The sequence below is a fragment of the Pteropus alecto genome, unplaced genomic scaffold (genome assembly GCF_000325575.1).
Source record: "Pteropus alecto unplaced genomic scaffold, ASM32557v1 scaffold196, whole genome shotgun sequence".
Classification (NCBI taxonomy): domain Eukaryota; kingdom Metazoa; phylum Chordata; class Mammalia; order Chiroptera; family Pteropodidae; genus Pteropus; species Pteropus alecto.
The window spans coordinates 39,552-56,429 of NW_006439717.1; the positions used below are offsets into that span (position 1 = coordinate 39,552).

Sequence of the window (16,878 nt, forward strand, 5' to 3'; positions counted from 1 at the left end):
GGCCCCCCCCCCCCGCCCCCACCTTTTTGATGAGTCCGGTTAAAGGTTTATCAATTTTGTTTATCTTTTCAAGGAACCAGCTCTTGATTTCATTGACCTTTTGTACTGTTTCTGACTCATTTTTTCCCCACTCTGATCTTTATTATTTCCTTCCTTCTGCTCACTTTGGGCTTTGTTTGCTGTTCCTTTCCTAGTTCCTTTAGGTGTAAGGTTAGATTGTTTTTTGAGATTTTTCTTGTTTCTTGAGGTAGGCCTGTACTGCTATGAATTTTCCTCTTAGGACTGCTTTTGCTGTGTCCCATAGATTTTGAGTCGTTGTGTTTGCATTTTCATGTGTCTCAAAGTGTATTTTGATTTCTTCCTTGATCTCATTGTTAACCCATTCATTGTTTAGTAGCATGCTATTTAGCCTCCATGTGTTTGTGTTTTTCCATTTTTTTCTTGTAATTGACTCCTAGTTTCATATCGTGTGGTCAGAGAAGACGCTGAATATGATTTCAGTCTTCTTAAATTTACTGAGACTTGTTTTGTGGCCTAACATGCGGTCAGTCTATCTTGGAAAATGTTCCAGGTGTACTTGAAAAGAATGTATATTCTGCTGCTTTGGGGTGAGACGGCTCCAAAAGTATCAATTAACTCCATCTGGTCTAGTGTGTCATTTAAGGCCAGTGTTTCCTTGTTGACTTTCTGTCTGGAAGATGTGTCCACTGGTGTCAGTGGGGAGTTAAAGTCCTGTACTATGACTGTTACTGTTGATCTCACCCTTTATGTCAGTCCGTATTTGCTTCATATAGTTAGGTGTTCCTTTACTGGGTGTATAGATATTTTGAGTTATGTCCTCTTGCTGGATGATCCCTTTATCATTATGTAATACCCTTCTTTTTCTTTTTATAGTCTTGTTTTAAAGTCAGTTTTGTCTGATATGAATAATGCTACCCCAGCTTTTCTTTTATATTTGTATTTGCATGAAAATACATACTATAGTCTATACTTTCCGTCCCTTTACTTTCAGTCTTTGTGTGTCTTTAGATCTGAAGTGGGTCTTTCTAGACAGTGCATATGATGGATCTTTGTTTTCCTATCCATTTAGCTTCCCTATGTATTTTGATTGGAGCACTTAATCCATTTACATTTAAAATTATTGATAGGTACAGTTATTTCCATTTTATTATTCATATTTATGTTTTCCCCGCTCCTCTTTTTCATAAAGAAGTCCTTTTAACATAGCTTGTAATAACTGGTTTGGTGGTAATTAATTCCTTTAACTTTTTCTTGTCTGGGAAGCTCTTTATTTCTCCTTCAATATTCAAAGATAGCCTTGTTGGGTAGAGTAGTGTTGGTTATAGGTCTTAACTTTTTATAATTTTGAATATTTCATGCCAGTCCCTTCTGGCCTGCAAAGTTTCTGTTGAGAAATCAGTAACTAGCTGCCCTTCTCTTGCTGCTTTTAGGATTCTCTCTTTGTTTTTAACCTCTGTCATTTTAATTATGCTATGGTTTGGTGTTGGCATATTTTGGTTCATCTTGTTTGGGACCTTCTGTATTTCCTGGACTTCTAAGTCTATTTCTTTCACCAGGTTAGGGAAGTTTTCAGTCATTTTTTTTCTTCAAATAGGTTCTCAATCCCTTGTTCTTTCTCTTCTCCTTCTAGTATCCATATGATGTGAACGTTGGTACACTTGATGTTGTCTAGAGGTCCCTTAAACTATCCTCATTTTTTTTTTATTCTTTTTTTTTTTTTACTATTCCAATTGGGTGTTTTCAGCTACCTTGTCTTCCTAACCACTGATTCGAATTCTTCATTTAATCTGCTGTGATTCCTTCTAGTTTTTTTGTTACTGTATTTTTCATTTCTGACTAGTTCTTTTTTATGATTGTCTATGCTTACCATCTCCTTGCTGAAGTTCTAAGTTCCTTGAGCATTCTCATAACCAGTGTTTTGAACTCTGTATCTGGTAGGTTGCTTGCCTCCATTTCATTTAGTCCTTTTCCTGGAGTTTTCTCCTGTTCTTTCATTTGGAACACGGTTGTTTCCTCATTTTGGCTGCCTGTGTTTGCTTCCATGTAATTAGATAGACCTGCTATGTCTCCCAGTCCTGGCTGGGTGGCCTCGTATAAGTAGGTGCCCCGTGGGGCCCAGTGGTGCAGTCTCTGATCACCTATGCTGGGTGCTCCAGGAGTGTCCCTTGTGTGCGTTGTGTGTCCTCCTGTTGTAGCTAAGCCTTGTTTTGTGTTGGTTCATTAGTGGGTGAGACTGACCCTGAGGCTTACTGGCTCTTGAGGACTGGCTACACCCACAGTGTAGGAGCTTGGGGGGGGGCGCTGACCCCACGAAGTGAGATTCACTCCAGCAGGCTCTGGTGCCTGCCAAGACCACTCTTTGAGTATGCCAGCTGTGGGCTGATTACGTGGTGCTGTGTTGTGATGTGATGCCACCTGTGAGTGTGTTGGTCCTGGAGCCTTTTAGGAGGGGCTCCCGTGCAGGTCAGGGTCAGCCACTGCCTGTGACTGGCCTGAGGCTATGTGGTAGGAGCTACAAAGAGATATGTGGTTGATTGCTGCCTGTGCTGGACCTGAAGGGGTGTGAGAGAGGCAACACTGAACTGAGGCTGGCTGCCACCAGTACCAGGCCTGGGTCAGCTCAGCAAAAAGCCTAGGGTACCCCGAGGCCTGCTGCCATCTGCTGGCTGCCCATAAAGCTCAGCAACTAACTGAAAAAGCCTTGGTACATGAGTTGGGTGTGGTGTGGTTTCAGGGAGTCATCAGGGTGACTGGTATTCATTAAGTTAATGCAGATTTAGGTTTGGCACCAGTGCTGAGCTGGAGCCACTCAGCAAATAACTTGGAGCCAACCGAGGTTGAAAGTGCCTCTTGTGGTATGAGAATTGGGTGAAGCAGGGTCTCAGGGAGTTACCAGAATGGAGCAAGCAGGTTATACCAGGCCAATGCAGATTCAGATTTGGCCATGTTAGGGGAAGGCTCAACACAGGAAAGATGGTGCCGACTGCAGGCTGTATGGAAGGAGGGCTCAACACAGAGACAATGGTGGCTGTTCCTCCTCCAGCCCTCACCCCGAAGCTACACAACTCAGTCTCTCTCTGTCTGCCTCTGGCACCTCCCGAGCTACTGTCCCTCTGTTGGAGTTCAGGGTGAGCGCCTGGGAGCAAGAGAGTCTGTGTATAGGCCCTTTGAGAGGATACCTGGATTTCCAGCAGCCTTCTGTCTCATCCAGACCTATAGAATTTCTACTGTATTTTATAGCCAGATGTTGTGGGGGCTCCTCTCCCTGGCACTGATGCTCTGGTCTGGGGAGTCCAATGTGGGACTGGGACCCCTGGCTCCTCACCTCCACACCCATATCCCTCCCGATACTCAACTGCCACACATGGGTGTAGGCCTAGCCCATGTGGCGTTTCTGTCCCTCCTACTAGTCTCGATGTGGCTTCTTTTTATCCTTAATAGAGACTAGCTGAACTATTAAGTGATATTTTAAAAATGTAACATATTCACTCATTTCCTAGCAAAAATCAATAAAGTCATCAGAAAGCCACTATATAGATCACATTACTAAGCTCCCCAGGAACATTTCTTAGTGAATTATATTTATGTTAATGCTTTCCCCTCAAACCTTAAGTGAAACATCCATAAGGCATGACCAGATAGAAAACATTTTAGCATTAGGCAATTCCCACGTAATAAGCCTCCTTCAGAATCTAATGCTTCAGCTCTGGACCCTCTTTTCAGATTATAATTGCACATTCCTAAAAAAACCCTTTCCCGACCAGGAAGCTAAAATACACTGGCCTTCCTTTTCTGTTTTAATTTAAAAAACATATTCAGGAGTTTCCTAATTATCCCTCCTCCAGTGCCACACAACAAATATTCCCACGTACTTTAATTTATATGAATTTAGAAGTAAAAACATTAAATTTTTTTAGATGCAGAGATTTTAAACTTATATTAGCACAATTACTTTTAATCTCCTTACCTGCAACAAACATTTTACACACACACACACATATTTATGCAAATAAAATAGTAAATGTTCCATTATCTATCCCTATTTATTCCACTGGTCACCCCTTACCCCCATCCTGAGGGAACCATTATTTTTGGTGTACATCCTTCCTAATTTTTCCCTGTGCTCACACAGACTGATATACAGTTGACTCTTGAACAATATGGGTTGAACTGCATGGGTCCACTTACATGTGGGTTTTTTTCCCAGTAAATATACACAGTATTATAAATATATTTTCTCTTATGATTTTCCTAATAACATTTTCTTTAGTTTTTCATAAGAATACAGTATATAATACGTATACAAAAAATGTGTTAATCAACTATTTGTTACCAGTAAGGCTTTCAGTTAACAGTAGGCTATTAGTAGTTAAACTTCTGAGGAGTCAAAAGTTACATGTGGATTTTCGTCTGTACAAGGGATCAGTACGCCCAACCCCCATGTTGTTCAAGGGTCAACTGTATTAATACATCTATACACTGTATAGATATACATATTTTGATGTTAAATATGTGATAATACAGAATTGTTTTCACTTTTGCAAATCTTTTTTTCTGTTCTTAGCATGTGTATTTACATGGTTGAATTTACTCTAAATCTGCACTGTCCAATACAGTAGTCATTAGCCACATGTGGCTATTTAAATTATCTAGAATTAAACAATATAAGAAATTCAGTTTCTCAGTCTCACCAGCCACATTTCAAGTACTCAAGAGTCACACATGGCTTAGTGGCTGCTGTATGGACAGTGCAGAAATAAAACATCTCCCTCATCAAAGAAGTTCTACTGGATTATGCTGCCCTAAATACTAGTTGTATTATACTAATTTCAATAATAACATATACAGCTGACACTCTTTAGCCATGGTTTTGTTTTCTACAGTTTCAGCCACCTGCAGTCAAATGCTGTCCAAAAATATTAAGTGGAATATTTCAGAAATAAGCAATTCTCAAGTTTTAAACTGCATGCCATTCTGAGTAGTGTGATAAAATCTCCTGCCTTCTTGCTCCATCCTGCTCAGGATACAAATCATCCCAGAGTATTCACACTGTATATACTACCTGCCTGTTAGTCTTTAATAGCCAACTTGGTTATCAGATAGACTGTCACAGTATCACAGTGCTTGTGTTCAAATAGCCTTTAATTTTACTTAATAATGGCCCCTAAGTGCAGGAGTACTATGCTGGCAATTTGGATATGCCAAAGAGAAGCTGTAGAGTGCTTTTGTTTAGTGAAAAAGTTTTTGACTTAAAGAAAAAAATTGTATGAAGTTACTAAGATCTATGGTATGAATGAATCTTCTATCTGTGAAGCTGCCTAATTTATAAATTAAACTTTATCATAGGTCTGTATGCATAGGAAAAACAGTATGTATAGGGGTTGGCACTATTCTTGGTTTCAGGCATCCACTGGGGGTCTTGGAATGCATCCCATGTGGATAAGGGCAGGGGGTAGGGCACAAATGTATCATAATTTTTAACTTGCTAATATGCTGCCTTAAAATCTGGGGGTAAAGAGTAATATATGTAAAAAAATTTCAGTTTTGTTTGAAATAAAAGTGAACCTTCCAACGGCCTCTGACCTCTGCTCCTGTTTCCTTCCTTACAACCACTGTTCCCAGTTTCTTATGTGTTTTCATAGAGGTACTCTATATTCAGTCTTTAAATCATTTATTCATAACACATTTTGCTAAAAATCTATATGCCATGCCTTATATGCCAAGGATACATACAGCTGTGAACAAGACAAAGTTCTTCCCATCAAGGAACTTATATTCTTTGAGAATAGATCATAAATAAGCTAATCTATAACCATAAGAAGTATATTTTAAAAAGAGCAGTCTTTTTGAGGTGACATTTAAGCAGAGCAGAAGTGAGGATGAAAGAAAGTCATGTGAGGATATGGGAGAAGAATGTGCCAGGCAGTGGAGCTGAGAACTCCAAAGATCCTGAGGCAGAAACAAGTTTCTTGTGTTGAAGGAATAGTAAGAAAGCCTGTGTGGCCAGAATGCCATCAAGTGGCAGGAGATGAGATAAGATAGGCAAGGCCTGAACATAATGCCTTGTAGGACTTATTCTAACTGTGATGGGATGTCATCACAGGATTCTGAGCAAGAGTGCTGTGATATAATTGACATTTTAAATAAATCGCTTTGCTTGCAGTATGGAAAACTATTAGAGCAGGATAACCAATTGGATGCCTGTTGCAGTAATTCAGATGAGTATAAACTAAGGTAGTAGTGACTGTAGATGGTGAGAAGTGGTCAGATGGAACATTATATTTTGTGGCAAGGAAACAATTAGACTTGAAGAATAGGGGTTGGAGTAGAGGGAGAGATTATCTACAAATGGATAGCACAAGTGAATTTCTTGGGGTGATAGAATTATATCTTGATTGTGGTGGTGGTTAGACAACTCCATGCATTTGTCAAAACTCATAGACTTATATCCAGAGTAAATGTATCATTTATAAGCTGTGTGACTTTAGGGACATTATCTAACTTTCGAAGCCTCGGTTCCCCTTACAAAGTGATAACTGCCTACACATCACAAAGTTGTTGTAAGGAGTAAATGAGATAATGCTGAAAAAGAACTTTACATTGTATCTGGCCCCAAATGTTATCCTTTAATAATTGTCACTATTAAAGTATGACAGTCTTTCTATACAACACTTCTTTACATAGAAAAGTTAGTTTTTGTCTGTCATGTGGAAATTTATTGCTATACATACTGTACTGTCCGGTGCTAGTCTGATAGATGGGAGTTGGAACAGACATAGAAGTAACAGCAGAAACTCCAGGGTTTTCTCCGTCTCCTTTTCTGCCCCGTGTATCTTCAGAAGATAGGTCTTTCAAAATTTTTCTGTGAAAAATAGAACTCTATTAATGTTGGTAAAAAGGACAGCTTTACCAAAAAAAAAAAACAACAACAAAAAACTGCTAAATAAACTGTTTTCAATCTCTGGTTAAAAGTACAATAATCTACTAGGCACCTAAAATGTGTCAAGGAATCCTTTGTCTAGCAAATACTATTGTTCTGGTCTACAGCAGGCTAGTTATATTTTAGTTCATTAGTATTTGAAAAGAGACACTGAATGAAAACTCATACAGAGTGCCTTTAGATGTACAAGGCCCGTATAGGGGTATAAAATACAATTTTCTCCAACAGGAGAGATGGCTCCATTTTGAGGTATTTCATTAATTAACAAAGTACCATTCATTTTCTAAACAGTGTCAGTGACCTTGTTTTAAAAAGATCAAATTTATTTTTTCAACCTTCAACTCTGTAGTGGAAGAGAAGCCCACAGTTCTCAGAAGAAAAAAAAATTAGAAATACTTTAAAAATACAGAGTATTGGTGATAAAACTGCTTATTTTAACAAGAAGAAGTAAATAAGATCCCACAGAATCCCTCAGACTTGGTAAAATGGGACTCATGACAGGAATAAGGGATGGAAAAAGCTTCCTTGCCGAAAAGAAAGGTCTTCCAAAACACAATCAGGGGAGGAGGGAGAAATAAGCATTATTTGTTTCTGGAAAAATAAGAAAAATGTTTACTCAAGAATTCCATGTTCACTGTAGAAAAAAAAATCGGAAAACTGATATGTACTTGTGTGAACACAGTTAACAAAAAAGAATCACAAAAGAAAAATCCCTTAGCATTAAAAGGGAGCTTTCATGTTACTATGTTCCAGCCCGTGAAGAAATTCCCTCTCTACATTCCTAACAGCATCTACTTCCAGGAATAGGCATCCACAAATTCCAAAATGCAAACGATGCAATTACTGAAGAGTCAGAGCCCTTATCAGACCCAAAGCTGGTTCTACCCAGTAAAGCTGGAGAAATTTAAGCTTGAGATAATCATAAGTTTTTTTTTTTTCTATGAATATGTTAAAGCAATCTTGCATTCCTGGGATAAATCCTGCTTGATCATGGTAATATAATACCTTTTATATGCTGTTGGATTCAGTTTTCTAATAGTTTGTTTAGGATTTCGTGTTTAGATTCATGAGGAATATTACAGTTTTATAATCTAGTGAGTATAAGCCATGTCTTATTATAATTATTAATATCTATTACAATTTTATTATTTGCTTTCTGGTTTTTATTGTTAAATTCTTCTGCATTGAGTTATTTAAAGATTTTTCAGAATTATCTATCTGACTAAATCATATGTATAGTATTTTTAGTAGTCGCTCTAGAGTGTTATAATACACATACATACCTAGTCTACTTAGAATCATTATTTCACCACTTCAAGTGAATCTTAGAAATCATACCACCATATGAAATTTCTTTATCCTCCCCTCTGTATGTTGTATAATTAAAAAAAATTCTTTTATAGTTGACATACAATATTTTGTTAGTTTCAGGTGCACAACATAGTGATTAGATGTTTACATACCTTACAATGCAGTCGTCTTATTTATTACACCTGCCTACATCGAAAACCCCATCAATGATTTATCTTTTCAACCATCAAACATTTTAAAGAATTCAGTAGAACAGTCCATTATATTTGCCCAAACCTTGCTGTTTCTTCATTCCAATTCTTCCAAATTTCTATCTTATGAACTTTCTTAGCAGTTATTTTAGAGCAGTTCTGCTGTCAATGATTTCTTAGTTTTCTTTCATCTTAGAATATTTCACCTGCATTTCTGAGGGATATTTTTACTAGATACAGAATTCTGGATTGACAATTCTTTTCTTTCAGAACTTTAAAATGCTATTTCCTTTCCTTCCAGCCTCCATGGTTTTTGACAAGAAATCTGTAGTCACTCACATAGTTCCTTTAGAAGTAATGTGTCATTTTTCTCTGGCTGCTCACAAGATTTTTGTCTTTAGTTTTCTGCAGTCCGATTATGATGTGTCTGGAAAGGGATTTCTTTGTGTTTACCCTGTTTAGAGTTTGCTGAATTTTTTAAATTGTAGGCTTCACCAAATTTGGGGACATTTCAGCCATTATTTCATCAAGTATTTTTTTCTGCAACATTATTTTTCCTCTCCTATGACTCAAATGTTAGATCTTTTGGTACTGTCTTACAAGTCCCCAAGAATTTGTTAATTTTTTCAGATTGTTCAGCTTGGATAATTTCCATTGAGCTACCTTTGAAGATGATTAGCTCCTTATCTCTATTCTCTTACTGAACCCATCCAGTTAGGTTTTATTTCTGTTAATGTATTTCTCAGCTCTAAAATTTCTATATCGTTCTCTTTTTCTATCTTCCCATTCACCCTTACTTGTTAGAACACTTTAATAACAGCTCCTTTGTAACAGCTCCTTTGAAGTCCGTCACATAATTCCAACATCTGTCATCTAGGAGAGAGCATCTGCTGACAGTTATGTCCTATGCAAGTTAGATTCTTCCAGGTTCTTTGTATGCTAAGTAATTTTGGACATTTTTAATATTGTGATATCCTACTCAGTTCTTGTTTCTATGGAGAATTTTTGATATTCTCATTTTAGCAGGCCATCAACCTGGTTGTGCCCAGGCCACAAGTTCTGATCAACCTTCTATGGGTTGTGATTCCAAAGTCAATTCAGATTTCAAAGCCTTTTCAGTGCAATTCCTATCTGGTCCACGTGTTCCCTATGTAGTGGCCAGTCTGGGACTTTAAGCCATCATCTTCCTAATATATATAGTTCAGTCTCAAAGTCAATGTATACTAAGGAAGCCCATTTTTATTCCTTATTTGCTAAAAACTTGAGTGAGTACTAAATTTTATCGACCGCTTTTTCTGCACTTTTTGAGCTGAGAATTAGCAGAAACAATATATAATCATCTATAGTGGTTCATTTCCTTGTATGTTTGATGATTTTTCACTGAATTCATATTTGATTGATCTTAATTGGTAGTAATCCAGAAAGTTTAATTTGGGGAAACTTCCTTTCAGATGTTATAGCTTTTTACAGGTATTCTAGCTTAATACAGAAATCTCAGGTTCAGACTTACTGCAGTAGACCTAAAGTAATGGGTATATCTTGGTTTTTGTGCTTGTTTTTACTTCCCGTTCTGGTTTCAGCTCGTATATTTGAATATATATGGTTTTTATGTTTACTAGGGGAGGGTACTGAGATTTCTATTATTTCCCATATATGTACAATGTATTAACAATTTTTTTTTATCTAGGAGCTGTTTTGTGCTGGGAATTTTTGGAAATCCCATTTTTTGGAAATTAAACTTTTTATTTGCACTCTTTTGGTGACTGCCACTAACAGTCTAAGCTAAGTCTAAAGGTAATTAATACAAAACTTCAATAGACCTGTTGGAGGAGGTAAACCAGAGGACGTGACTGCTGGTTGACTCACAAGCCAGACCTGGACAATCAAATGCTCCTCATCCCCTCCCCCGTCCTTGGAAAGTATGCGCTGCCTACCACTCTCAGTGGGAGCTCTTCCAAGGACATAGCCTTGGGAGACTAAGGTGTTGCTGAGACCATTTGGACAACATGTGTGACTGAACCCAGTTAAGGCCTCTATATATACTCTTAAGATTCTGGTGGTAGAGAAGAGATCTATTCATCTTGCAGCCACCCCAAACAAGCCTTGTAAGTAAGCTCCCTTGCTTACCTGCCAATTTGGAGTGGTCTGCCTCTTTCTTTAGTCTCCCCTTGCCCTCCGTGTATGGGCCAGTTTGTGAACTAACAATTGGCAAGCCAGCCAGGAGACTGGAGAAATAGGCCTTGGGGAAGAGGCATCTGCAAGGGAAATCCTGAGTTGGCCACTGACCTCTATGTGGTTTGTATGCTTGTGGAACACTACATCAGTATGGGGATACCCCCAAAACACTAGCTTCTTTAGTGCTTTTAAGAAACTGCACATAGCTCATTGCAGCAAAGAAAAAAAATGGCTGCCACAGTGGGCTGGCCTATGCTGTGGGCAGTTTGGCTGGCCACCAATGCCCAACTTGAGCTTTAGCTCAAGAAAGTTTGAGGAAGGGCTGAGGTGAGAGAAGGATGTGCAGCTGTCCACTACTCTGCTAGCTTTGGGACTAGAAGAAGACAAGGTGGCAGGAAAGAAAAAAAGCTAGCAACCTTAATGTGCCATTTTGCAAAGCTAAGAGATCACAAACTGTCATAGAATAAGATCTGAGTGCTGTGACAAAGCCTAATTAAGATGCTAAGAGGTAAAATCCCTGGGAAAGTGAGGAGAGCAAAGGGGAGGATGAGCGGTGATTGATGATGAAATGAATAGAGTGACCTATGTGGCCTGACCCCTAATACAAAGGAACATTTTAAACACTAATTACACTAGACTTCTGATAACAGAAAAATACATCTCAAAACGTGTAGGAAAAAAACTTGCATTCTTTCTGTCCCTTGAAGATATAAATCTTATGTCTGAAATGTAAACACCCCAGGAGATAAAACACTGCCCACAGAGACTGAAAAAAAAAGTGGGGGTGGGGGGAGAGACTTTTTAAAATACAGACTGCTGTAGAAGCTCCTTGCCCAAAATCTAGTCCAAAACCTTTGTAAGATTACTCAGGGGCAAATACTAATCTTAAAAGTCTTCTCCACAAATACCAGTAAAAAGCTTTACCCATGTAAGCAGGTAATTGTTCTGTCTGCCAGAGACAATTTAAATTCAACTATTATTTATAAACTATGTTGTTGTACCTAATTCATGGCTAAAGTTTTAGGAGAAAGAATGGAGTCTCTGTTCATGTATGTCTATGGATATATGTTATATACACATAATGTTTTTCTACCTCTAGAGTATATTGCCAAAATTAATTTGTAAAAGAGCTCTACTTAAAGGGCTTGAAGAAAAATAAGTTTTAATATAGACAGTGTACTTATGTAAAACTAAATTTTCAACTCCTGGTCAAGATGGTGGAATAGGTAAACACTGTGCTTGCCTCCTCCCACGAACACATCAAAAGTACTACTAAATTATAGAACAACCATTAACAACCACTTGAAGACTAGCTGAACAGAATTCCTCAAGAAAAAGCTACATTGAGACTGGTAGGAGGGGTGGAGATGCAGAACAGGCAAGTCCAATATCTATGGTGTGGTGACTAAGAAACGGGAGGAATGCTGCAGCAATCCACTCTTGAGGAGCAAGGAGGGCATCACGACCCCACACCAGTCTCCATAGCCTGGGACACCAGTGCCAGGAAAAGGAGTCCCCATAACGTGGCTGTGAAAACTAGCAGGGATTGCATCCAAGTGAGACAGAGGGCTACTGGAGACCCAGGAGTCCTTTAAAAGGGACCGATGCAGGGGCAGGAGCTCAAAAACTGCAAGGGACAGATAGGAACTGAACTGACTAGCTTTCAGATGAGGGCTGGAGGATCAGGGTGGCTCTCTCCAGAGATGGAAGTGCTGGCAGGTGCCACTGTTTCTTTGTGGAGCACTCTTTGCACCCAGCCATCCTGGCACAGGTGGGCACCAACCAAATCCGGGCTCTCCATTAACCTGGCTAACACCATTTACCTCACCAAATTTGTGCACCCGGTCTTAAGCTCTTAAAGTGGCTTTTCCACATAAGCGGCCTCCCTTGGCTTGTGCTATGACCTTTCCTAAAATCTCTCAAAGGTCCACAAACCCAAAACAAGCGGTGGTTGGCTTCTTTGTGCCCTAAATCTCTTGCTGAGTGGCCCCCAAACCCAGCGCAAGTAGCAACTGGTCTCAGCTTCCATTGTAACTCTCATTAGGTGGCCTTTGAGCCTTACAGAAGTGGCAGCCAGTCTTGGTTTGGAATGTAGCTTCAACTAAATAGCCACATACCCGCATAGTGGTGGTTGGCCTCAGCTCACAGCATGGTACCCACCAAAGGGTCCCAAGCCTGGCAATAGTGGCAGCCAACCGCAGATCACTTTGTCGTTACAACCAGGAGGTCACAAGTGATGGCTGACCTTGGCCTGAACCAAAGCCCCTCCCAAGAGGCTCCAGAACTAGCACACTCCATGGTTGGCTTCAGACCACATCAGAGCACCACTCGACCAGCTCCACAAATGACACACTGAAGGGCAGACTTCGCTGGGAGCAGAGTCTTGCTAAAGCAATTCGTGCTCCATGGGGTCAGCCCCTGCACAATAGCCCATCTGCAGTCACGGCCAATCCCACTCACTGACAAGCAAACAGCAATCAAGGCTCAGCTACACCAGGAGGACACAACCCTGAAAGACCCAGCTCGGGTGACCACCAAGACTGTGCACTGGACCCTTACTACATTAGGCCAGTCTGCCAGGACCAGGACATATAATAGATTTACCTAATACATAAAAACAAACATAGGGAGGCAGCCAAAATGAGGAACTCCAGAAAAAGAACTAAATGAAATGGAGGAAAGCAATCTACCAGATGCAGAGTTCAAAACAGTGGTTATAAGGATGTTCAATGAAATTAGGGGAGGACTAGATGAACTCAGCAAGACCTTCAACAAAGAGATAAGAAATATAAAAAAAAACCAGGCAGAAATAAAGAATACATTACACAGAATCAACTGCAAATTAGATGAAGCAGAGGATTGAACTAGCCATCCAGAAAACAATCGGAACAGCAAAAAGAAAAAAGATAGCTTAAGGGACCCCTACGACAATATCAAGCATACCAACATTTGTGTCACAGAATACCAGAAGAGAGAGAGCGAGGATTGAAAATGTGCTTAACCTGACGAAGAAAATAGACATACAAGTCCAGGAAGCACAGAAGGTCCCAAACGAGCTGACCCCAAAGCAGCCAATATCAACACACATCGTAATTTAAAAGGCCAAAGGTTAAAGACAAAGAGAATCTTAACAGTAGCAAGAGAAAAGCGGTTAGTGATGTACGAGGGAGCTCCCATAAGGCTGTCAATTGAATTCTCAACAGAAACTTTACAGGCAGGCAGGGACTGGCATGAAATATTCAAAGCGATGAACCAAAGGACCTATGACTAAGGTTACACAGCAAGACACCATATAAACTGAAGGAGTGATAGTTTCCCAAACAAGAATATACTAAAGGAGTTCATCACCACTAAACCAGTATAAGAAATGCTAAAGGACTTTTTAAAGAAACATAAAGATAAAAAATATGAGTAAGAAAATACAGGAAAAAAATTCTAATTGAAAACACATAATAAAAGCAGTGGATCGACCAAGTATAAAGCTAGTATAAAGGTTAAAAGGTAATAGTAGGAAGATCATGTGTAATTACAATAATAAATTAAGGGATACACACAAAAGAAGTAAAAAAATAATGACCGAAATATAAATGTGGAAGGGAGAGATTCAAAATTGTGGTGATTTTAAAATGTGTTCAAACTTAAAATAACTGCTATAAATATAGCCTGGTATATAGGAAGCACATGGTAACCACAAACCAAAACTCTACAAGAGATATACAAGAAATATAGAGAAAGGAATTAAATATAACACTACAGAAAGTCATCAACATATACAAGAGAGCAAGAGAATAAGGAAGGAACAGAGAAGAAACACAAAAACAATAAAATAGTAATAATAACTATACATCTATCAATAATTATTTTAAATGTAAAGTGACTGAATGTTGCAAAAAAAGACATAGGGTGACTGAATGGATTAAAAAAACAAGACCTATACATATGCTACCTACAAGAGACACACTCCAGCTCAAAAGACATACAAAACTAAAAATGTAAAGGAATGGAAAAACATATTTCATGCAAATGGAAATAAAAAAAAAGCTGGGGCAGCAATACTTAGACAAAACTGACTTTAAAACAAGTGCTGTAACAAAAGACAAAGAAGGTATTTCATAAAGATAAAGGGATCATCCAGCAAGAGGACATAACTCAAAATATCTATACACCCAGTAAAGGAACACCTAACTATATGAAGCAAATACGGACTGACATAAAGGGTGAGATCAACAGTAACAGTCATAGTACAGGACTTTAACTCCCCACTGACACCAGTGGACACATCTTCCAGACAGAAAGTCAACAAGGAAACACTGGCCTTAAATGACACACTAGACCAGATGGAGTTAATTGATACTTTTGGAGCCGTCTCACCCCAAAGCAGCAGAATATACATTCTTTTCAAGTACACCTGGAACATTTTCCAAGATAGACTGACCGCATGTTAGGCCACAAAACAAGTCTCAGTAAATTTAAGAAGACTGAAATCATATTCAGCGTCTTCTCTGACCACACGATATGAAACTAGGAGTCAATTACAAGAAAAAAATGGAAAAACACAAACACATGGAGGCTAAATAGCATGCTACTAAACAATGAATGGGTTAACAATGAGATCAAGGAAGAAATCAAAATACACTTTGAGACACATGAAAATGCAAACACAACGACTCAAAATCTATGGGACACAGCAAAAGCAGTCCTAAGAGGAAAATTCATAGCAGTACAGGCCTACCTCAAGAAACAAGAAAAATCTCAAAAAACAATCTAACCTTACACCTAAAGGAACTAGGAAAGGAACAGCAAACAAAGCCCAAAGTGAGCAGAAGGAAGGAAATAATAAAGATCAGAGTGGGGAAAAAATGAGTCAGAAACAGTACAAAAGGTCAATGAAATCAAGAGCTGGTTCCTTGAAAAGATAAACAAAATTGATAAACCTTTAACCGGACTCATCAAAAAGGTGGGGGCGGGGGGGGGGCGCACACAGGATCCAAATAAATAAAACCAGAAATGAAAGAGAAGTGGCAGCCACCACCACAGAAATGCAAAGGATTATAAGAAAATATTAAAGAATTATATGCCAGCAAATTGGACAATATGAAGGAAATGGATAAATTCCTAGAAACATACAGTCTTCCAAGACTGAATCAAGAAGGAACAGAAAATCTGAACAGACTGATTACTACAAACAAAATTGTGTCAGTAATCGAAAAACTCCCAACAAATGAAAGTCTTGGACCAAATGACTTCACAAGTGAGTTTTACCAAAAATTCAAAGAAGAATTAACACCTGTCCTTCTCGAACTATTCCAAAAATGTCAAGAGGGAAAGCTTCCAACCTCATTTTACAAGGCCACCATTACACTGATTCCAAAACCAGACAAAGACATTACAAAAACATAAAGTTACAGACTTATATCCCTGATGAAAATAGATGTAAAAAATCCTCAAAGAAAGAGTAGCAAACAGAATTCAGCAATAAATTAAAAAGATCACACACCGTGGTCAAGTAGGATTTATTCCCTGGACGCAAGGTTGGTTCAGTATCCATAAATCAAATAACGTGATTCACCACATGAACAAAATGGAAGATAAAAATCATATGGTCATATCAGTAGAGATAGTAAAAGTATGTGAATCCAGTAGCTGTTCATGATTTACTAAACAAACAAACAAACAAACAAAAACAGAGTGGGAATAGAGGGAACATACCTCAAATAATAACGGCTACATACAACAAACCCACAGCAATGTCATACTCAACAGTGAAAAGCTAAAGATGTTTTTCTTAAAATCAGGAACAAGACAAGGAGATCCACTTCACCCCACTTTTATTCAACATAGTATTGGAAGTCCTAGTCACAGCAGTATACAAAAAAAAGAAATGAAAGTCATCCAAATTGGACAGGAAGAAGTAAAACTCATTATTTGAAGATGCCATGATACGATATTGAGAGGACGCTTGAAGACAGAAATAAATGGAAGGATATACTGTGCTTATGGATAGGAAAAATTAACATCATTAAAATGTCCACACTACCCAAAACAATCTATAGATTCCATGCAATCCCTAGCAAAATACCAGTGGTACTTTTCAAAGAACTAGAACAAATAATCTTAAAATTTATATGGAACCACAAAAGAACCTGAATAGCCAAAGCAATCTTGAGAAAGAACAAAGTTGGAAGTACCACGCAACCTGATATCAAACTATACTACAAGGTTATAGTAATCAAAATGGCC

At 38.6% G+C, this 16,878-nt stretch overlaps 1 protein-coding gene across 8 annotated transcripts in view; it reads right to left on the minus strand.

Moving 5' to 3' along the window:
* Positions 1-16,878, minus strand: part of ATF1 (activating transcription factor 1) — a 58,832-nt gene that overhangs the window by 11,674 nt on the left and 30,280 nt on the right. For all 8 annotated transcript variants that reach the window (XR_001517333.2, XM_015593239.2, XM_006916781.3 and 5 more), the window contains one exon: positions 6,753-6,883. Coding sequence is in view for 7 of the 8 variants with exons in the window: in XM_015593239.2 (XP_015448725.1) it covers positions 6,753-6,883 (131 nt within the window). In the remaining variant the exon portion in view is untranslated. The remainder of the gene's footprint in view (positions 1-6,752; positions 6,884-16,878) is intronic.